At 43.3% G+C, this 23,549-nt stretch overlaps 1 protein-coding gene across 1 annotated transcript in view; it reads right to left on the reverse strand.

Moving 5' to 3' along the window:
- CD81 (CD81 molecule) overlaps positions 1–14,652 on the reverse strand; it is a 79,934-nt gene extending 65,282 nt beyond the window's left edge. The window contains exon 1 of the mRNA XM_069740213.1: positions 14,496–14,652. Coding sequence (XP_069596314.1) covers positions 14,496–14,561 — 66 coding nt within the window. The 5' untranslated portion in view covers positions 14,562–14,652. The remainder of the gene's footprint in view (positions 1–14,495) is intronic.
- Between the last annotated feature and the right edge of the window lie 8,897 nt (positions 14,653–23,549).

Below are 23,549 nucleotides of genomic sequence, written 5' to 3' on the forward strand. Positions count from 1 at the left end.
AAACTGAAGCAGGAGGAGCACTAAACTGAAGTACGAGGAGCACTAAACTGAAGCAGGGGAACACTAAACTGAAGCAGAGGAGCACTAAACTGAAGCAGGGGAACACTAAACTGAAGCAGAGGAACACTAAAATGAAGCTGGGGAACACTAAACTGAAGCAGGGGAACACTAAACTGAAACAGGGGAACACTCAACTGAAGCAGGGGAACACTAAACTGAGGCAGAGGAACACTAAACTGAAGCAGGAGGAGCACTAAACTGAAGCAGGAGGAGCACTAAACTGAGGCAGGGGAACACTAAACTGAAGCAGGGGAACACTAAACTGAAGCAGGGGAACACTAAACTGAAGCAGGGGAACACTAAACTGAAGCAGAAGGAGCACTAAACTGAAGCAGGGGAACACTAAACTGAAGCAGAGGAACACTAAACTGAAGCAGGGGAACACTAAACTGAAGCAGGGGAACACTAAACTGAAGCAGAGGAACACTAAACTGAGGCAGGGGAACACTAAACTGAATCAGGGGAACACTAAACTGAAGCAGGGGAACACTAAACTGAAGCAGAGGAACACTAAACTGAGGCAGGGGAACACTAAACTGAAGCAGGGGAACACTAAACTGCAGCAGGGGAACACTAAACTGAAGCAGTGGAACTCTAAACTGAGACAGGGAAACACTAAACTGAAGCAGGGGAACACTAAACTGAAGCAGAGGAACACTAAACTGAGGCAGGGGAACACTAAACTGAATCAGGAGAACACTAAACTGAAGCAGGGGAACACTAAACTGAAGCAGAGGAACCCTAAACTGAGGCAGGGGAACACTAAACTGAAGCAGGGGAACCCTAAACTGAAGCAGGGGAACCCTAAACTGAAGCAGGGGAACACTAAACTGAAGCAGGGGAACACTAAACTGAGGCAGGGAAACACTGAATGATAAATGCTGCAGCCAAATCATCTCATGTGGCACCTCTTGTCCTGCCAGTGTACCTGAACCAGATATTTTGCAGAGTTAACAAGATCCACATGGAGATGACACTTGTGCATCCATACTTCGGCCATACATACTGCCTGGTGCCATGACACCCAGAGACCTTGTCATGCTTTCTACACTGCAGATTATAAACATTAGGTGGTCAGCACTGTTGATTTGCAGCTCTGGGGTCCTGGGTTCAGGTACAACCAAGAACAACTTCTGCAATGAGTTTGTATGTTCTCCCTGTGCTTGCATGTAGTCCGGTTTCCTTCCACACTCCAAAACCGTGATGTCCATGGTCTATGGTCCAAGTCAGTGATCTCTGGTCATAGACTGGAGTTGCGTGAATTTCTTGAGCTTCCGGGATCCCAGTCTTGGTTTATGATTAGACGGGCCGGCAAGACATAAACAGTGCACCCCATGCCACATAGATAACGTTACACCATAAAATAACCTGGATCGTGGACTAGGGATGCCCGAAGCAATCCACTCACTCTACTCAGAGGCAAAACCAAACAATAGATTTCCTTAAAAATGCATATTCAACAAATTGCTTCTTCTGTCTTAATATTTTACATTCTAGAGAAAATCTCAGGCGGCTACCTCTCTATAAATCTGAAAACAATTTACCTATATTGCTTATGATGTCGTATAGTCAAAATAACAAAGTCATTTCTTTAATGACGTAAAGGGTAAAAGCGCTGAGGTTTAATTCAAAATTGCAATCAGAACTTCTCTAGGCGCTTCCTCCAAGATCTTTACCCCACAACACATTTCATGCATTTTTAGAGATTATCATTCCTTAGTCCATAATATACCAGTGCTTTTAATACTCCACAACTCCTCAACAATTCACTCCTTTTTTTAATAAAATACACCTTTTTTTATTCAATGCCCTTTATTAAATGCACCAAATCCTAAGAAGTACAAAATGTGATACAAACTCATAAAACAAATAAGTCTCCGAGGCTTGAAGAGCTCATTAATGAGTACTAGACCATCTCTCCATTTCTTTGTAATTTCTTTAATTTGGCTATACTGTAACCACAGGTTTATACCCTAAAGAAATGCTCCCGGCCACAATTGTTAGAATTCTTAAAGACAATTTGTCACCACCTAATCTGAGCTCAGGACAATGTAGAGACAGAGACCCTGATTCCAGCAATGCGTCACTTACTGGGCTGCTTCCTGTAGTTTTGATAAAATCAGTGTTTTATCAGTAAGAGATTATCATTACAGGACTAGTAAACCTGCTGCCAGGTTGTCCTCCATATTAATGAGCTCTGCATAACCCCTCCCACACCAGTGATTGGCAGCTTTCTGCCTATGCACAGTGTGCACAGGAAACTGCCAATCAGTGGTGTGGGCGGGTTATGATTGTATTGTACCCATATAATACTTAATTTTGGAACTAATCAAGCCAGACATGTCACTCAAAGCGAGGAACACCAAGCTACGACTTGTCTACTCTGGACACATGATACGAAGAGAGCGATCACTGGAGAAGACATCATGGTCTGAAGAATAGAAGAAACAAGGAGAAGAGAAAAGACCAGCAACCCGGTGGCTTGATACAAGCAAAGAAACGGTGGAGAAGACCCTGGTGGACCTATCCAGGCTAAGATCTTCTGAGATCGATCTTCCTACAGATTACTTATTCTTCAAGCCACCAGGACTTCAGAGTCCGTTGAAAAACAAAAATGTAAAAAAAAAAATACTTTACTTGGAATACAAATAAAGATCTATGGAAAAATGAATATCCATCACCCACCGTCAAAACCCCCAAAGAAATAATGAATCTATTTGGCTGTGGGTAATGTAAGGTCCACAGTAAGTCAGGTCTGGCAGAGAAGTTGCATTTGGTGACATTGTTTACATGCAGCTATGACAATCTCACAGTGGGGGGCGCCTCGTTAGTAAGCTGATTTTAGGCTAGTAAGCTTTCTTATACAATTATGAAATAAGCAGTGTATCATACAATTGTGGAGCCCCGATCATTAAGAAAGAAAATAAAGGAATCAGGAGAAAACAAATATATGGAAGTAAATGGTTTAGATTTTAGCCTGCAACTTGTAGATGAAAAACACGTGTAAATTCTATTGTGCATCCAACCCTCCATCGCACCATACATTCCAGAGTGAGGTCACTGCAGCGTACCATCTGGACATCATGGCACAATGGATCCTTAGTGTTACCACCACGGTCAGAAGTTGGCACCAGACTCATTATCTGCACAATGACAAAGGCCGATAGTCTCCAGTTAGGAGACATTTGCGAGAAGTGGCGCTAAACTCCCAGTCCACCAGTATTCAGCACCGAGCACTAGTTACAATTATTTAGATTTAAATAAACTAAACTGCACTAAACTGAAGCAGGGGAACACTAAACTGAAGCAGGGGAACACTAAACTGAAGCAGGGGAACACTAAACTGAAGCAGGGGAACACTAAACTGAAGCACGGGAACACTAAACTGAAGCAGGAGGAGCACTAAACTGAAGCAGGGGAACACTAAACTGAAGCAGGGGAACACTAAACTGAAGCAGGGGAACGCTAAACTGAAGCAGGGGAACACTAAACTGAAGCACGGGAACACTAAACTGAAGCAGGAGGAGCACTAAACTGAAGCAGGAGGAGCACTAAACTGAAGCAGGAGGAGCACTAAACTGAAGCTGAGGAACACTAAGCTGAAGCAGGGGAACACTAAAATGATGCAGGAGGAGCACTAAACTGAAGCAGGATGAGCACTGAACTGAAGCAGGGGAACACTAAACTGAAGCACGAGGAGCACTAAACTGTGGCAGGGGAACACTAAACTGAGGCAGGGGAACACTGAATTAAAGCAGAAATGATAAATGCTGCAGCCAAATCATCTCACATGGCACCTCCAGTGTACCTGAATCAGATATTTAGCAGAGTTAACAAGATCCACATGGAGATGACACTTGTGCATCCATACTTCGGCCATACATACTGCTTGGTGCCATGACACTCAGAGACTTTGTCATGCTTTCTACACTGCAGATTATACACATTAGGAGGTCTCCACTGTCGATTTGCAGCTCTGGGGTCCTGGGTTCAGATCCAACCAAGAACAACTTCTGCAATGAGTTTGTATGTTCTCCCTGTGCTTGCGTGTAGTCCGGTTTCCTTCCACACTCCAAAACCGTGATGTCCATGGTCTATGGTCCAGGTCAGTGATCTCTGGTCATAGACTGGAGTTGCGTGAATTTCTTGAGCTTCCGGGATCCCAGGCTTGGTTTATGATTAGACGGGCCGGCGAGACATAAACAGTGCACCCCATGCCACATAGATAACGTTACACCTTCAAATACCGCTCGGGGGAACCTGCAAGCGCAGAACATTGGCAGAGCTCCTGGCCTTGGTCAAAGAGCACTAACCTGGATCGTGGACTAGGGATGTCCGAAGCAATCCACTCACTCTACTCAGAGGCAAAACCAAACAATAGATTTCCTTAACCCCTTCCCGACCTTTGACGCCACGTAGGCGTCATGAAAGTCGGTGCCATTCCGACCCATGACGCCTATGCGGCGTCATGGAAAGATCGCGTCCCTGCAGATCGGGTGAAAGGGTTAACTCCCATTTCACCCGATCTGCAGGGACAGGGGGAGTGGTAGTTTAGCCCAGGGGGGGTGGCTTCACCCCCTCGTGGCTACGATCGCTCTGATTGGCTGTTGAAAGTGAAACTGCCAATCAGAGCGATTTGTAATATTTCACCCATTATAACGGGTGAAATATTACAATCCAGCCATGGCCGATGCTGAAATATCATCGGCCATGGCTGGAAATACTAGTGTGCCCCCACCCCACCCCTCCGATCGCCCCCCCAGCCCTCCGATCTGGCCGGTACACTGCTCCGGCTCCCCTCCGTCCAGTGCTCCGCTCCCCCCCGTGCTCTTGTCCGCTCCCCCCGTCCTCCAATCACCCCCCCGTGCTCCAATCACCCCCCCTGCACTCCGATCCACCCCCCCTGGTGCTCCGTTCCACCCCCCGTGCTCCATTCCAGCCCCCCCGTGCTCCGTTCCACGCCCCCCGTGCTCCGTTCCACCCCTCCCGCACTCCGATTCCGCCCCCCGTGCTCCGATCCCCCCCCCCGTGGTACCCCCCCACCCCATCATACTTACCGATCCAGCCGGGGTCCCGTCCGTCTTCTCCCTGGGCGCCGCCATCTTCCAAAATGGCGGGCGCATGCGCAGTGCGCCCGCCGAATCTGCCGGCCGGCAGATTCGTTCCAAAGTGCATTTTGATCACTGAGATATAATCTATCTCAGTGATCAAAATAAAAAAAATAATAAATGACCCCCCCCCTTTGTCACCCCCATAGGTAGGGACAATAAAAAACTAAAGAAATTTTTTTTTTTCCACTAATGTTAGAATAGGGTTAGGGTTAGGGTTAGGGGTAGGGTTAGGGGTAGGGTTAGGGGTAGGGTTAGGGTTAGGGGTAGGGTTAGGGTTAGGGTTAGGGCTAGGGGTAGGGTTAGGGCTAGGGGTAGGGGTAGGGTTAGGGCTAGGGTTAGGGTTTCGGTATGTGCACACGTATTCTGGTCCTCTGCGGATTTTTCCGCTGCGGATTTGATAAATCCGCAGTGCTAAACCGCTGCGGATTTATGGCGGATTTACCGTGGTTTTTCTGCGCATTTCACTGCGGTTTTACAACTGCGATTTTCTATTTGAGCAGTTGTAAAACCGCTGCGGAATCCGCACAAAGAAGTGACATGCTGCGGAATGTAAACCGCTGCGTTTCCGTGCAGTTTTTCCGCAGCATGGGCACAGCGATTTTTGTTTCCCGTAGGTTTACATTGAACTGTAAACTCATGGGAAACTGCTGCGGATCCGCAGCGTTTTCCGCAGCGTGTGCACATACCTTTAGAATTAAGCTATGTGCACACGGTGCGGATTTGGCTGCGGATTCACAGCAGTGTTCCATCAGGTTTACAGTACCATGTAAACATATGGAAACCAAATCCGCTGTGCCCATGGTGCAGAAAATACCACGCGGAAACGCTGCGTTGTATTTTCCGCAGCATGTCAATTCTTTGTGCGGATTCCGCAGCGTTTTACACCTGTTCCTCAATAGGAATCCGCAGGTGAAATCCGCACAAAAAACACTGGAAATCCGCGGAAAATCCGCAGGTAAAACGCAGTGCCTTTTACCCGCGGATTTTTCAAAAATGGTGCGAAAATATCTCACACGAATCCGCAACGTGGGCACATAGCCTTAGGGTTAGGGTTGGAATTAGGGTTGTGGTTATGGTTAGGGGTGTGTTGGGGTTAGGGTTGTGGTTAGGGGTGTGTTGCGGTTAGGGTTGTGTTTAGGGTTATGGCTACAGTTGGGATTAGGGTTAGGGGTGTGTTGGGGTTAGTGTTGGAGGTAGAATTGAGGGGTTACCACTGTTTAGGCACATCAGGGGTCTCCAAACGCAACATGGCGCCACCATTGATTCCAGCCAATCTCGTATTCAAAACGTCAAATGGTGCTCCCTCACTTCCGAGCCCTGACGTGTGCCCAAACAGTGGTTTACCCCCACATATGGGGTACCAGCATACTCAGGACAAACTGCGCAACAATTACTGGGGTCCAATTTCTCCTGTTACCCTTGTGAATCAAAAAAAATGCTTGCTAAAACATAAATTTTGAGGAAAGAAAAATGATTTTTTATTTTCACGGCTCTGCGTTGTAAACGTCTGTGAAGCACTTGGGGGTTCAAAGTGCTCACCACATATCTAGATAAGTTCCTTGGGGGGTCTAATTTCTAAAATGGGGTCACTTGTGGGGGTTTCTACTGTTTAGGCACACCAGGGGCTCTGCAAACGCAACGTGACACCCGCAGACCATTCCATCAAAGTCTGCATTTCAAAAGTCACTACTTCCCTTCTGAGCCCCGACGTGTGCCCAAACAGTGGTTTACCCCCACTCATGGGGTATCAGCGTACTCAGGAGAAACTGGACAACAACTTTTGGGGTCCAATTTCTCCTGTAACCCTTGGGAAAATAAAAAATTCTGGGCTAAATAATTATTTTTGAGGAAAGAAAACGTATTTATTATTTTCACGGCTCTGCATTATAAACTTCTATGAAGCACTTGGGGGTTCAAAGTGCTCACCACACATCTAGATAAGTTCCTTTCGGGGTCTAGTTTCCAAAATGGGGTCACTTGTGGGGGGTTTCTACTGTTTAGGCACATCAGGGGCTCTGCAAACGCAACGTGACGCCCGCAGAGCATTCCATCAAAGTCTGCATTTCAAAACGTCACTACTTCAATTCCAAGCCCCGGCATGTGCCCAAACAGTAGTTTACCCCCACATATGGGGTATCACCATACTCAGGAGAAACTGGAAAACAAATATTGGGGTCAAATTTCTCCTGTTACCCTTGGGAAAATTAAAAAATTCTGGGCTAAATAATTATTTTTGAGGAAAGAAAACGTATTTATTATTTTCACGGCTCTGCATTATAAACTTCTATGAAGCGCTTGGGGGTTCAAAGTGCTCACCACACATCTAGATAAGTTCCTTTCGGGGTCTAGTTTCCAAAATGCGGTCACTTGTGGGGGGTTTCTACTGTTAAGCCACATCAGGGGCTCTGCAAACGCAACGTGACGCCCACAGAGCATTCCATCAAAGTCTGCATTTCAAAACGTCACTACTTCACTTCCGAGCCTCGGCATGTGCCCAAACAGTGGTTTACCCCCACATATGGGGTATCAGCGTACTCAGGAGAAACTGGACAACAACTTTTGGGGTCCAGTTTCTTCTGTAACCCTTGGGAAAATAAAAAATTCTGGGCTAAATAATTATTTTTGAGGAAAGAAAACGTATTTATTATTTTCACGGCTCTGCATTATAAACTTCTATGAAGCACTTGGGGGTTCAAAGTGCTCACCACACATCTAGATAAGTTCCTTTGGGGGTCTAGTTTCCAAAATGGGGTCACTTGTGGGGGGTTTCTACTGTTAAGCCACATCAGGGGCTCTGCAAACGCAACGTGACGCCCACAGAGCATTCCATCAAAGTCTGCATTTCAAAACGTCACTACTTCACTTCCGAGCCTCGGCATGTGCCCAAACAGTGATTTACCCCCACATATGGGGTATCAGCGTACTCAGGAGAAACTGGACAACAACTTTTGGGGTCAAATTTCTCCTGTTACCCTTGGGAAAATAAAAAATTGCAGGCTAAAAGATCATTTTTGAGAAAATAATTTTTTTTTTTTTTCATGGCTCTGCGTTATAAACTTCTGTGAAGCACTTGGGGATTCAAAGTCCTCACCACACATCTAGATTAGTTCCTTTGGGGGTCTAGTTTCCAAAATGGGGTCATTTCTGGGGGATCTCCAATGTTTAGGCACACAGGGGCTCTCCAAACGTGACATGGTGTCCGCTAATGATTGGAGCTAATTTTCCATTTAAAAAGCCAAATGGCGTGCCATCCCTTCCGAGCCCTGCCGTGCACCCAAACAGTGGTTTACCCCCACATATTGGGTATCTGCGTACTCAGGACAAACAGGACAACAATATTTGGGGTCCAATTTCTCCTATTATCCTTGGCAAAATAGGAAATTCCAGGCTAAAAAATCATTTTTGAGGAAAGAAAAATTATTTTTTATTTTCATGGCTCTGCGTTATAAACTTCTGTGAAGCACCTGGGGGTTTAAAGTGCTCAATATGCATCTAGATAAGTTCCTTGGGGGGTCTAGTTTCCAAAATGGGGTCACTTGTGGGGGAGCTCCAATGTTTAGGCACACAGGGGCTCTCCAAACGCGACATGGTGTCCGCTAACAATTGGAGCTAATTTTCCATTCAAAAAGTCAAATGGCGCGCCTTCCCTTCCGAGCCCTGCCGAGTGCCCAAACAGTGGTTTACCCCCACATATGAGGTATCGACGTACTCGGGAGAAATTGCCCAATAAATTTTATGATCCATTTTACCCTACTGCCCATGTGAAAATGAAAAAATTGAGGCGAAAAGAATTTTTTTGTGAAAAAAAAGTACTTTTTCATTTTTACAGATCAATTTGTGAAGCACCTGAGGGTTTAAAGTGCTCACTAGGCATCTAAATAAGTTCCTTGGGGGGTCTAGTTTCCAAAATGGGGTCACTTGTGGGGGAGCGCCAATGTTTAGGCACACAGGAGCTCTCCAAACGCGACATGGTGTCCGCTAACGATGGAAATAATTTTTCATTCAAAAAGTCAAATGGCGCTCCTTCCCTTCCGAGCCTTACCATGTGCCCAAACAGTGGTTTACCCCCACATGTGAGGTATTGGTGTACTCAGGAGAAATTGCCCAACACATTTTAGGATCCATTTTATCCTGTTGCCCATGTGAAAATGAAAAAATTGAGGCTAAAAGAATTTTTTTGTGAAAAAAAAGTACTTTTTCATTTTTACGGATTAATTTGTGAAGCACCTGGGGGTTCAAAGTGCTCACTATGCATCTAGATAAGTTCCTTGGGGCGTCTAGTTTCCAAAATGGGGTCACTTGTGGGGGAGCTCCAATTTTTAGGCACACGGGGGCTCTCCAAACGTGACATGGTGTCCGCTAAAGAGTGGAGCCAATTTTTGATTCAAAAAGTCAAATGGCGCTCCTTCCCTTCCAAGCCCTGCCGTGCGCCCAAACAGTGGTTTACCCCCACATATGAGGTATCAGCGTACTCAGGACAAATTGGACAACAACTTTCGTGGTTCAGTTTCTCCTTTTACCATTGGGAAAATAAAAAAATTGTTGCTAAAAGATAATTTTTGTGACTAAAAAGTTAAATGTTCATTTTTTCCTTCCATGTTGCTTCTGCTGCTGTGAAGCACCTGAAGGGTTAATAAACTTCTTGAATGTGGTTTTGAGTACCTTGAGGGGTGCAGTTTTTAGAATGGTGTCACTTTTGGGTATTTTCAGCCATATAGACCCCTCAAACTGACTTCAAATGTGAGGTGGTCCCTAAAAAAAATGGTTTTGTAAATTTCGTTGTAAAAATGACAAATCGCTGGTCAAATTTTAACCCTTATAACTTCCTAACAAAAAAAAATTTTGTTTCCAAAATTGTGCTGATGTAAAGTAAACATGTGGGAAATGTTATTTATTAACTATTTTGTGTCACATATCTCTCTGGTTTAACAGAATAAAAATTCAAAATGTGAAAATTGCGAAATTTTCAAAATTTTCGCCAAATTTCCGTTTTTATCACAAATAAACGCAGAATTTATTGACCTAAATTTACCACTAACATGAAGCCCAATATGTCACGAAAAAACAATCTCAGAACCGCTAGGATCCGTTGAAGCGTTCCTGAGTTATTACCTCATAAAGGGACACTGGTCAGAATTGCAAAAAACGGCAAGGTCTTTAAGGTCAAAATAGGCTGGGTCATGAAGGGGTTAAAAATACATATTCAACAAATTGCTTCTTCTGTCTTAATATTTTACATTCTAGAGAAAATCTCAGGTGGCTACCTCTCTATAAATCTGAAAAAAATTTACCTATATTGCTAAGGCTGGGTTCCCATTGCGTTATGGGACCGCGTTTAACGGACAGCGTTGCACGGTGAAATTAACGCCGTGCAACGCGTCCGTTAACGCGCCCATTGAAGGCAATGGGAACGCGCTTCACTAGCGCGTGCCATGTTCGGCACGCGCTAGCGACGCGCCAGTGATTCCCGGGGATCTGCGAGAGCGGGGACGTTACCGCGACCCCGACCGCAGCCCCATAGAAAACATTGCGTTAGCGCAATCCGCTAGCGCTAAACGGATTGCACTAACGCAATGTGACCCTAGCCTTATGATGTCGTATAAGTCAGTTCTTTAATGACGTAAAGGGTAAAAGCGCTGAGGTTTAATTCAACATTGCATCAGAACTTCTCTAGGCGCTTCCTCCAAGATCTTAAACCCACAACACATTTCATGCATTTTTAGAGATTATCATTCCTTAGTCTATAATATACCAGTGCTTTTAATACTCCACAACTCCTCAACAATTCACTCCTTTTTTATAAAATACACCTTTTTTTATTCAATGCCCTTTATTAAATGCACCAAATCCTAAGAAGTACAAAATGTGATACAAACTCATAAAACAAATAAGTCTCCGGGGCTTGAAGAGCTCATTAAAATGAGTACTAGACCATCTCTCCATTTCTTGAAATTTCTTTAATTTGGCTATACTGTAACCACAGGTTTACACCCTAAAGAAATGCTCCAGGCCACAATTGTTAGAATTCTTAAAGACAATTTGTCACCACCTAATCTGAGCTCAGGATAATGTAGAGACAGAGACCCTGATTCCAGCAATGCGTCACTTACTGGGCTGTTTTTTGTAGTTTTGATAAAATCAGTGTTTTGTCAGTAGGAGATTATCATTACAAGACTAGTAAACCTGCTGCCTGGTTGTCCTCCATATTAATGAGCTCTGTATAACCCCTCCTACACCACTGATTGGCAGCTTTCTGCCTATGCACAGTGTGCACAGAAACTGCCAATCAGTGGTGTGGGCGGGGTTATACAGAGCTCAGCATTCAGAGCACTGCTAGATCTGCAGCAGAGAAAACGGGGATTTTATCAATACTGCAGGAAGCAGCCTAGTAAGTGATACATCGATGGAATCAGGGTCTTTATTTTTACATCATGCTGAGTCAGATGGTGACAAATTCCCTTCAAGCTATGAAAAGATAATTCCTAAATCTTTACTCGGTTTGGGAATCATTGTGAGCTAGCAGATGAAGAGGCAGGCGCACTACTTCCTACCTTTTCATAAGGCCCACTCCTATCACCATTCATTGTCCAATATCACTCCTTAAAGGGGTTCTCCAGTCCAAACAGAAAAGTCTTCAATCACTCTATGCGACTGCTGTCACAATATTCCCCTGGATTCCCTGTTTGGGTGGACGGGCACATGACTGAATGCAGACAGTGTGATTGGAATACTTGCGGTCATGTGCAGACTAGACTTTCCCCCACTGGAACATTGAGAGGCAGAAGAAAGTCTAGTCGGAAAATCTCATGCATGTGGACACGTGACCTCAGACCTGCATGGGGATCACACGCATGTACCATTAAATTATTCTCTAACACCAGAAATGGCATTGCAGCTAGGGAAAGGAACCGTAAACCATATCGTGCCATCTTATGTGCAGCTACCACTTCTATAGCTGAATGGTGGAGAACATCTGACATCTTAGGCTACTTTCACACTAGCGTCGGCATCTCCCCGTCGCAATGCGTTGGGCAGAGATTCCGACGCTAGCATTTAACGCATTGCACAATGGAGGCAGCGGATGCATTTCTCCGGCGCATCCGCTGCCCCATTGTGAGGTGCGGGGAGGTGGGGGCGGAGTTCCGACTGCGCATGCGTGGTCGGAAAAAGCGGTCCGTCAGGAGCAAAAAACGTTACATGCAGCGTTTTTTGCTCCCGACGGTCCGCCAAAGCACGACGCATCCGTCGCACAACGGATGCGACGTGTGGCAATCCGTGGCAATGCGTCGTCAATACAAGTCTATGGGGAAAAAAACGCATCCTGCAAGCACTTTTGCAGGATGCGTTTTTTCTGCAAAACGACGCATTGTGACGGATTGCAGTTAACGCTAGTGATATTATTAGAAGAGAAGAATGAGAGAAATGTAGAAGAATGGGGAATCACTTATGAAAGTGATGGAGGAACTCCGCATTTGGCTGATTATCTGAATATTTCTAACTCCTATTACTCAACTTTCCAGAAAGATGGTTGCAAGTTATTACTGTATGGGAAGGACACAAAGAAGAAATGAGAAGACATTTGGTTGCTCTGGTAGAATCCACACATTTGGTGTCACCATAGAAGACCACGCTGTGATCTATTTCCAAAACGTTGCTTGTGTCATTATTTCATGTACACTGTACAATGACTGCTCCTGATGATTGGATTGTACCCAGATAATACGTTACTCCATTTTAATTTTGGAACTAATCAAGCCAGACATGTCACTCAAAGCAAGGAACACCAAGCTACGACTTGTCTACTCTGGACACATCATACGAAGAGAGCGATCACTGGAGAAGACATCATGGTCAGAAGAATAGAAGAAACAAGGAGAAGAGGAAGACCAGAAACCCAATGGCTTGATACAAGCAAAGAAACGGTGGAGAAGACCCTGGTGGACCTATCCAGGCTAAGATCTTCTGAGATCGATCTTCCTACAGATTACTTATTCTTGAAGCCACCAGGACTTCAGAGTCCGTTGAAAAACAAAAATGTAAAAAAAATACTTTACTTGGAATACAAATTAAGATCGATGGAAAAATGAATATCCATCACCCACCGTCAAAACCCCCAAAGAAAGAATGAATCTATTTGGCTGTGGGTAATGTAAGGTCCACAGTAAGTCAGGTCTGGCAGAGAAGTTGCATTTGGTGACATTGTTTACGTGCAGCTATGACAATCTAACAGTGGGGGGCGCCTCGTTAGTAAGCTGATTTTAGGCTAGTAAGCTTTCTTATACAATTATGACATAAGCAGTGTATCATACAATTGTGGAGCCCCGGCCATTAAGAAAGAAAATAAAGGAATCAGGAGAAAACAAATATATGGAAGTAAATGGTTTAGATTTCAGCCTGCAACTTGTAGATGAAAAACACGTGTAAATTCTATTGTGCATCCAACCCTCCATCGCACCATACATTCCAGAGTGAGGTCACTGCAGCGTACCATCTGGACATCATGGCACAATGGATCCTTAGTGTTACCACCACGGTCAGAAGTTGGCACCAGCCTCATTATCTGCACAATGACAAAGGCCCATAGTCTCCGGTTAGGAGACATTTGCGAGAAGTGGCGCTAAACTCCCAGTCCACCAGTATTCAGCACCGAGCACTAGTTACAATTATTTAGATTTGACCCTGCCAGTCATTTTTTGGGGTCCATGGCGACTTCTATGCGATGTTAGACTACTAGGTCGAATTTTCAATTTTGAGTAAAATTCTGATCATTCGGTTGATCCTGAGAAATAAGTAACTTTGTTTATTTATATATTATTATTATTATTATTATATTATTTATTTATTATTTATATATTTGTTTCCTGTTTTTGTTTGATTTATGTCGCTACGATGTAAAATCTTTGGGGACTTTCCCACCACTTGTTAGCTGCTTTGTCTGACTAGTGACATGGAGGGGTGCCATGGTGGGACGCTTCCCCCCTCCCTCCCCACAAGCCCACCTAGCACAGATCCCCCACTGCACCACGTGGGCTTGGGGGGTCCATATATAGAGCTGTTGTTTTCTCACCAGCTGCCTCCTATCCGCCAACATGTATAGAATTTTGCCAATCTGCACCTGCCTTGATCAATCTCCTTTATCGACTGCAACATTTTCCTACATTGGCAGAATATGTCTACATTGTAGCTGCAGAGGCACATTAGGGGGCTCTACGCGACAAGCCAGGAGCCCACCCCTGTGAGATGCTCACATACAAACATGTAGGAGGCTGTGGATAAATGCAGCACATCCTCTGCACAGCCGCAGCCTGCAGAACAGACACTCACCCAGAAGATGAAGTTGAAGACAAAGAGCATGTATTTAATACATTTGGTGCATCCTTCTACCCCCATGGCGACTGCTTCAGGGTCCGTTATCTGGGCTGCAAACAGGATCACAAATGAGGGACTGGAGAAGAAGGAGGGAGCAGACAGAGCCAGGCCTCCTCCCCATGCTGCACTTAGTGCCACTCCTCCTGCGCCCCCTCCTCCATGTCAGGGAGGAGGATGTGGGGGGAGAACACATTGATTTTTTTCTTCTTTTTTAATTCTTCTTTGTAATTTAGAGGCATTCTTCATGTAGATCCAAATCCCCAACTAATTGATAGGGAGCTGTGAAAAGGAGACCTCAATGCTCTCTGGAGAGTCTGCGACATTAAACAGAGACAGCAGTTTCCAAAACTTCATTGAAAAAGTGTTACGCCTCTATCACAATGAAAGGGAAAGAGAAAAAGCTGAGTGCGGTGGAAGACCAGCCTGAATCACGAAGTCTCAAGATAGAGAAACATCAATGGATCTGTCTACAGTATCTATCTATCATCTACAGTGGGGGAAAGAAGTATTTGGTCAGCCACCAATTGTGCAAGTTCTTCCACTTTAAAAGGTGAGAGAGGCCTGTAATTGACATCATAGGTAGACCACAACTACGAGAGTCAAAATGAGAAAACAAATCCAGAAAATCGCCTTGTCTGATTTGGCAAAATTTATTTTTCAAATCATGGTGGAAAATAAGTATTTGGTCATTAACAATATTCTCAATATTTTCTTATATATCCTTTTGTTGGCAATGACAGATGTCAAACGTTTTCTGTAAGTCTTAGGTATGTTGGCCCATTCCTCCATGCAGATCTCCTCTAGGGCAGTGATGTTTTGGACCTGTCACAGGGCAACACGGACTTTCAACTCCCTCCAAAGGTTTTCTATGGGGTTGAGATCTGGAGACTGGCCAGGCCACTTCAGGACCTTCATATGCTTCTTATGAAGCCACTCCATCGTTTCCCTTGTGGTGTGCTTGGGATCATTATCATGGTGAAAGATCCATGTTTCATCTTCAATGCCCTTGCTGAAGGAAGAAGGTTTGCACTCAAAATCTCATGATACATGGCCATATTCATTCTTTCATGTACCCGGATCAGTCGTCCTGGTCTCTTTGCAGAGAAACAGCCCCAAAGCATGATGTTGCCACCCCCATGCTTCACAGTAGGTATGGTGTTCTTTGGATGCAACTCAACATTCTGTCTCCTCCAAACATGACAAGTTTTGTTTCTACCAAACAGAGCTACTTTGGTTTCATCAGACCATATGACATTCTCCCAATACTCTTCTGGATAATCCAAATGCTCTCTAGCAAACTTCAGGTGGGCCCAGACATGTACTGGCTTAAGCAAGGAGACACGTCTTGCACTACAGGATCTGAGTCCCTGGCGGTGCAGTGTGCTACTGATGTAGCCTTTGTTATGGTGGTCCCAGCTCTATGCAGGTCATTCACTAAGTCCCCCCGTGTGGTGCTGGGATTTTTGCTCACTGATCTTGTGATCATTTGGTCTTGCGTCTTCCATTTTCTTATTATTGCTCCCATAGTTGATTTAATCACACCAAGCTGCTTGGCTATTGCAGATTCAGTCTTCCCAGCCTCGTGCAGGGCTACAATTTTGTTTCTGGTGTCCTTCAATAGCTCTTTGGTCTCCACCATAGTGGAGTTTGGAGTGTGACTGTTTCAGGTTGTGGACAGGTGTCTTTACTGATAACAAGTTCAAACAGGTGCCATTACTACAGGTAATGAGTGGAGGAAAGAGGAGACTCTTAAAGAAGAAGTTACAGGTCTGTGAGAGCCAGAAGTCTTGCATGTTTTTAGATGACCAAATACTTATTTTCCACCATAATTTGCAAAATAAATCTTGTTAAATCAAAGTGATTTTCTGGATTTGTTTTTTCATTTTGACTCTCATAGTTGTGATCTAACTATGATGTCAATTACAGGCCTCTCTCATCTTTTTAAGTTGGAGAACTTGCACAATTGGTGGCTGACTAAATACTTTTTTCCTATCTATCTATCTATCTATCTATCTATCTATCTATCTATCTATCTATCTATCTATCTATCTATCTATCTATTATCTATATATTTCCTATTTATCTGTCTGTCTATCTATTACCTATCTATCTATCTATTACCTATCTATCTATCTATTACCTATCTATTAGCTATCTATTATTCTATCTATCTACTATCTATTACCTATTTATCTATCTATCTATCTATCTATCTATCTATCTATCTATCTATCTATCTATCTATCTATCTATCATCTATCTATTTCCTATTTATCTGTCTGTCTATCTATCTATTACCTATCTATTCTATCTATCTATCTATCTATCTATCTATCTATCTATCTATCTATCTATTAGCTATCTATCTATCTATCTATCTATCTATCTATCTATCTATTATCTATCTATTTCCTATTTATCTGTCTATCTATCTATCTATCTATCTATCTATCTATCTATCTATCTATCTATCTATCTATCCATCCGTCTATCTATCTATCTATCTATCTATCTATCTATCTATCTATCTATCTATCTATCTATCTATCTATCTATCTACCTATTAGCTATCTATTATTCTATCTATCTACTATCTATTACCTATTTATCTATCTATCTATCTATCATCTATCTATTTTTCTATCTATCTATCTATCTATCCATCTATTATCTGTCTATTTTTCTATCTATCTATCTATCTATCTATCTATCTATCTATCCATCTATTATCTATCTATTTTTCTTTCTATCTATCTATCTATCTATCTATCTATCTATCTATCATCAATCACAGGGGAACAATTTGAAAAACATTTTCTGTTGAGTTAGGTTTTTGAGCTGATTTATACTAAAATTGGCATGCTGATTCCAAAAATGTAGTCAGTTTTTTTCTAGCACGTCAACTTTTTCCTACACAACTTACCTGCCAGAGAAGCACAATTGCACTGATATCTGTAATAAGACTTGTTATCTGATTACAATTCGACTCATATAGAGCTACGTGGCAACTTGTAAGAGTAGTCACAACTTTGTCATGCCTATTTCTTATATATTTCATTTTTTGTTCATATTTGTACTATTAAAAAAAACAACAACACTTTTTAGGTACAGTAGTTTACATAGTTTTGAGAAGACAAAAATCCTATAGTTCAAAAACTTGACGTGATAGAGAAAAACTGAGATCATTTCTGGATTCAGCATCCAAAAATTAATTAAGAACAGTTGTCTGATGACCCAACTCTTAAAAAATTGTGTTCCCCAGTGAATTATCTATCTATATATCATCTATCTATTTTTCTATCTATTATCTATCTATCTATTATCTATCTATCTATTATCTATCTATCTATCTATCTATCATCTATCTATTTTTCTATCTATTATCTATCTATCTATCTATCTATCTATCTATCTATCTATCTATCTATCTCTCTCTCTCTATCTATCTATCTATCTATCTATCTATCTATCTATCTATCTATTATCTATCTATCTATCTATCTATCTATCATCTATCTATTTTTCTATCTATTATCTATCTATTATCTATCTATCTATCTATCTATCTATCTATCTATCTATCTATCTATTTATCATCAATTATCTATCTATATATCTATATACTATCTATCTATTTTTCTATCTATTATCTATCTATCTATATATCTATCTATCTATCTATTTATCATCTATCTATCTATATATCTATATACTATCTATCTATTTTTCTATCTATTTATCTATCTATTTTTCTATCTATCTATCTATCTATCTATCTATCTATCTATCTATCTATCTATCTATCTATCTATCTATCTATCTATCTATCTATCTATGTTTCCTATGGACACAAATACTAAGATGCATTTCACCTACAGGAGCTTGAATGATATTAATACGGATCTGGTCTACTTGCACCTAAAACAGCTTCCAATACTCCTGGGAAGGCTTTTTGCAAATTTTTGGAGGCATCTATGGAAATGTCTGCTCATTCATCCAGAAGACCATTTGTGAGATCAGGCACTGATATTGAACGAGCGGGCCAAGCTCACAATCTCCATTCAAGTTCATCCGTTGGGGTTGAGGTCCGGGCTCTGTGCCAGGTAACAACATTCTTTCACACCACACCCCCCAACCATGTCTCTATGGACTTCGCTTTGTGCACTGGGCACAGTAACGGAAACGGAAAAGGTCTTTCTCCAAAATGTTGTCATGATTGTCCAAATATTCTCGGTATGCCTCAGCAAGATTCCCCTTTATTCAAAATAAAGGTTCTGGGCCAAACCCTGAAAAGCAAGGCCATAGCCAGTATCCTCGCTCCATCAAACATTACACCTAGTACAATGCAGTCAGGCAGGTATCGTTCTACTTGCATTTGCCAAAGCCAGACTTGTCCATCAGATGCCAGACATAGAAGTGTGATCCGTCACTCTACAGAACCCATTTCCATCTCTCCAGAGCCAAGTGGTGACTTTACACCACTCCATCCGACGCTTAGCATTGTGCTGGGTGATGGAAGACTGCCTTCAGCTGCTCTGAAATTGAACCTCATATCATGAAGCTTCCAGCGGGCACACAGTTTTATGCTGATGGTAAAGCACAAAAAGCACTTTGTCCATATAGAGTATGTATCATTTACCTACCTTACTGACACAGAAGGCCTATTCTGGTCTTTTTATAGACCTACATTAACTCTACGAGACTCCTGTAGCAAAGTTTTGTTAATGAAACGGTCCCATGTTTCCCCAGCAAGCTAGAAACCAAATGTTTTACTTTTCTTCCAGTATACTTCACAAAAATATGGGCTACAATTGGAAATATTGAAATGTAGCACGGATATAAAACCGTTTGCTTGGTATTGGCTCACTTACACATAACCAGAAGCATTTAGGCCCTGGTGGACAAAAAACACTTTGCTACAAATTAAACATAGACCCTTAATGATCAAAACTAATCAACAGCATTCAGTCAAAACAGCCAATAGATGTCTCCTGCGTATGGCCAGCTTTAGCCTGAAAGATGCTAGCAAAATGCCTTAAAGGAGTTGTCCACTACTAGGACAACCCCTTCTTGATCAAAAATGTTTGGCCTCCATAAAATAGCAAAGCCTATACTCACCTCCCGTGCCGGCACTGTTCCCGCTATGCCGCGGTCCCGGGGGCTCTCGTGAGGCTGTTGTGACACATGACTTCGGCGCCCAATCACTGTCTCCGCCTTCGGACAAATCCAGCATGAGCAGGAAGTCCACACTGCAGCTGATCTTCGACTTCCTCTTCCTGCTAAATTCTACAGGAGGCGGGGACAGTGAGGCCAGCGCTGATTGGGCGGCGGCGTCTCGTGTCACGACAACAGCATGGGAGGCCCAGGAGACAGCGCGCCAACACCGTGGGAACAGCGTCAGCACGGGAGGGGAGTATAAGCTTTATTATTTTATGGAGGTCAAGCGAAGGGTATGACAAGAAGTTGTCCAGGTAGTGGACAAGTTCTTTAATAGATAAGTCAGTGTAAGCTAAAAGTAATTTATGCTTTGGAATTTTTTCAATTTCTAGAGAAATCCTCATCCCGGATTTCCCTTCCTAGACATTGTGTAGAGAGAGGGAAGAAAGCAGGAAGGTGCTCCGACAGAAAGAGGAAGGTCTTCAATGCAGTTGTTGTGTAGTCTTGACCCTGGATGAATAAATATAGAACAGAGACAGGAAATATCAAGGAAATGGTGGTAATTATGGAAGACATATAGGGCCCACATAGTTTACTCCGCAGAGTGACTCCTTCAGCTACGAAAGCCAAATTACTTTTGCAGCATCTAACTTTTTTCATACACCTTCCCAGTAAGAAAATATAAAACTGAACATTTATAAAAATGATCTCATTTAGAAATGAATGACAGCAACGTATCTCAAAAATAATTGGGCCAAGGCCATGTCTACCATCGAGGAGTATTGCAAAAAAAAAAAATGCTACAAAATTGGGCAGAAATGGGAGCGAGCGCACCACCTAAGGCCTCATTCAGACCTACCATTTTTTCTTGTACAAAAAAATCTGATCAATTATTCTGAGTTTGATCACAGTGTGGTCCAAGTGCCATCTGATTTTCTCATTCGTGGAGAAATTTTAAAAAAAAGTCTCCAACTTCTCCATTGTGACAGTCCGTGAAATTCAGACCACAATCAGATGTTATCGAACGCAGCTTGATTTTTTTACGGACCCATTGACTTCCATTGCTGATTTTCATTCAACCCTGGGATCAAGATCGGTCATTTCTCCGATATTTTCCACTTATCACTTGGTCAGAGGAAAAAATTGGATATGTGAAAAAATTGGATATGTAAACGGCCCCATAGACTTTCACAGGTACGAGTTCTACCTCGTACCTCACAGATAGCACTCGTACGTGAAAACAGGACATGTGAATGAGGCCTAAGACAGAGAAAGGATAATGTGAACAGTGCAGCGCCCCAGAGATCTGGTCGTTGCAGTATGACACTCTGCCAGTAAGGGGAGTGATGGTACGTCTGATGGCACTAAAGGAGTTCTTCTGACCAGGTATCACCAGCACACATTACACTTCACACTCCGGCCACTAGGGGGAGAAAAAGGCTTTATTTATTGGGCCACTCCTCACACTGGTAAAACTAGGGGTTGGATAGGAAGTTAATCAGAAGCTGACTGGGTTGGATTCAGGCAACATCCCGTGGCAGGGGGTGTTGCAGGGAGAAGATTCAGGGGGGGTCCCTGTCAGGCGTGGGAACCTGGCAGGTACCTAGCGAACAGAACGTTACGGAACCGCGCCTGCACTACCTTGCGGCGGTATCCTAAGAAAGAGACATGAAGCTAAGGATATTGTGGAACAGTGAGAAACAAGATCAAGCACAAAGGAGAACCAATAGGAGTCGTGCCCCGAGAACGGCAACATCCTACTGAGGTGCGTAGCCGGTGGCCGAAACACCGAGGAAGTAACTGACTCTATGCCTTACTTCAAACTCCGCAGGACAGTTAATTATAGGTTGGCTGTCTACCTTAAATTTCCTACGAAGACATAGGGGGCAATGCGTGGAGAGGGGCGTTTCTAGGGTCCCGGAAGAGCTCCGAGCCTTCCCGTCATACGGGGGCAGCCTAGCCATAACATACCTGGGGGACGAGAAACTAGTAACATCTGGAACGAAATAGAAAGAAAGAGAAAGAACTAGAAAGAACGAACGAACGAACTAGAACAGAAGTTGTGAGGACTATTCCGAATGCTCAGCAGGGTAGCACTACAACTCACAGGCGCTAGTGGTAGGCAATGATTTCCACCTGCAAAGGGAACTCTGGATGTGCCATCGGACCAGCCGGTCTCTGATAGCCCTGTTAACAGTGCTCTGGATTGCGGATCCTGAAGTCTTCAGTAAAGACGTAAAGAGACTGCAACCTTGTGTCCTCGTTATTGTCTGCCCCTCACACCATCGCCATCTACCTCAGCTGGGAAGCCCTGGGGACATACTTCACCTGTGGGAAGGTATACCATCCAGCTGACATTCCATCACCCCAGCGGACCCCAAGCAGCGTCGGTCACCCTGACCGAACACCACAGGTGGCGTCACGAAACCTTGACAGACTCCTATCACCTTTTATTGGACGCCCCTTAGCAGGGTCACGGACCGGGTCCAGCCACCGTGACAAGCCCAGAACTGAGACAGAAAGGACCGGTACCGAGTACCCCGCGGCCCTGTGTCTGGGGGCGCTCCAACTAGTATCCTTGGTTTTCAAGTAATCAGCCCAGTAGAAGATCCATAGTGAAACAACAGATAAATGTCACGAGGAGATGTCGCGAGTGACTTAGGAAAGAAAAGGTCCAAAGAGGTGAATATTATTTTTTTATTTATTTTTTTACTAATACTCTTTTGCCACCCTGTCTTCTTCTTTTCATCATTGACAGAGCTGCCAAATGCTCAGAAATTCCAAGACACTCCATAATGATAAGGCACATTTTTTGCCCTGTTCCTAAAAAAAAATTAAAGGCATCTGTGATCTTTTTGAAGTTGGAGAAGCTTCTGCACAATATTATACCTCTAATTATCATTTTATAGGTTACAGTGAATGCAGCTAATGTAGTCATATTCAGGAATATGGGCTGTAGATAGGGATCACTTATAATCATAATGATTTATTATGGTTTTCCAACATGTTCCTAAAATATATTGTCAGTCAGTGATTTTTTGGTAAACTGTCTAGAAAAAAGAGATGTGGCACCACCTTATGACGCATACTAACCTCTGAAGGCTGGACGCAGCTGTAAGTCCTGGCCAACAGTGAAGAGGTCGGAGATGTGGCATGACCTTATGACACGTAGTAACCTCTGAGGCATGGACGCAGCTGAAGTCATGGCGCACACAGGCGCCAGGACTTCAAGGGGTCTTCGTCCTGCGCTCATACCAACCCTGGGACCGGAAGCTGCCGCGTGCACCGCACACAGGCGCCAGGACTTCAAGGGGTCTTCGGAAGGTGAGTATATGTTTATTTTTTATTTTAAGTCTTTTTTAACCACGCATATAGTGCCCACATTGCTATATACTACATGGGCTGTGTTACATACTGCGTGGGCTCTGTTATATACTACATCTCTGTGCCATATACGATGTAACTGGGCAATATACTACGTGACTGTGCAATATGCGACGTGACTGTCCAATATACTACGTGGCTGTGCAATATGCTACATGCTCTGTACTGTATACTACGTAGCTGTGCAATATACTATGTGGCTGTGTCGGTTCTGTTATATACTACGTCGACTGTGCAATATACTATGTGGCTCTGTTATATACTACGTGGCAGTGCAATATACTACGATATACGACGTGGCTATGTTATATACTACGTGGCTCTGCTATATACTACGTGGCTGACCAATATACTATGTGCCTGTGCAATACACTACGTAGCTGTGCAATACACTACGTAGCTGTGCAATACACTACGTGGCTATGTTATATACTATGTGGCTGTGTTATATACTATGTAGCTCTGCTA

Source organism: Ranitomeya imitator, chromosome 9 (genome assembly GCF_032444005.1).
Source record: "Ranitomeya imitator isolate aRanImi1 chromosome 9, aRanImi1.pri, whole genome shotgun sequence".
Classification (NCBI taxonomy): Eukaryota; Metazoa; Chordata; class Amphibia; order Anura; family Dendrobatidae; genus Ranitomeya; species Ranitomeya imitator.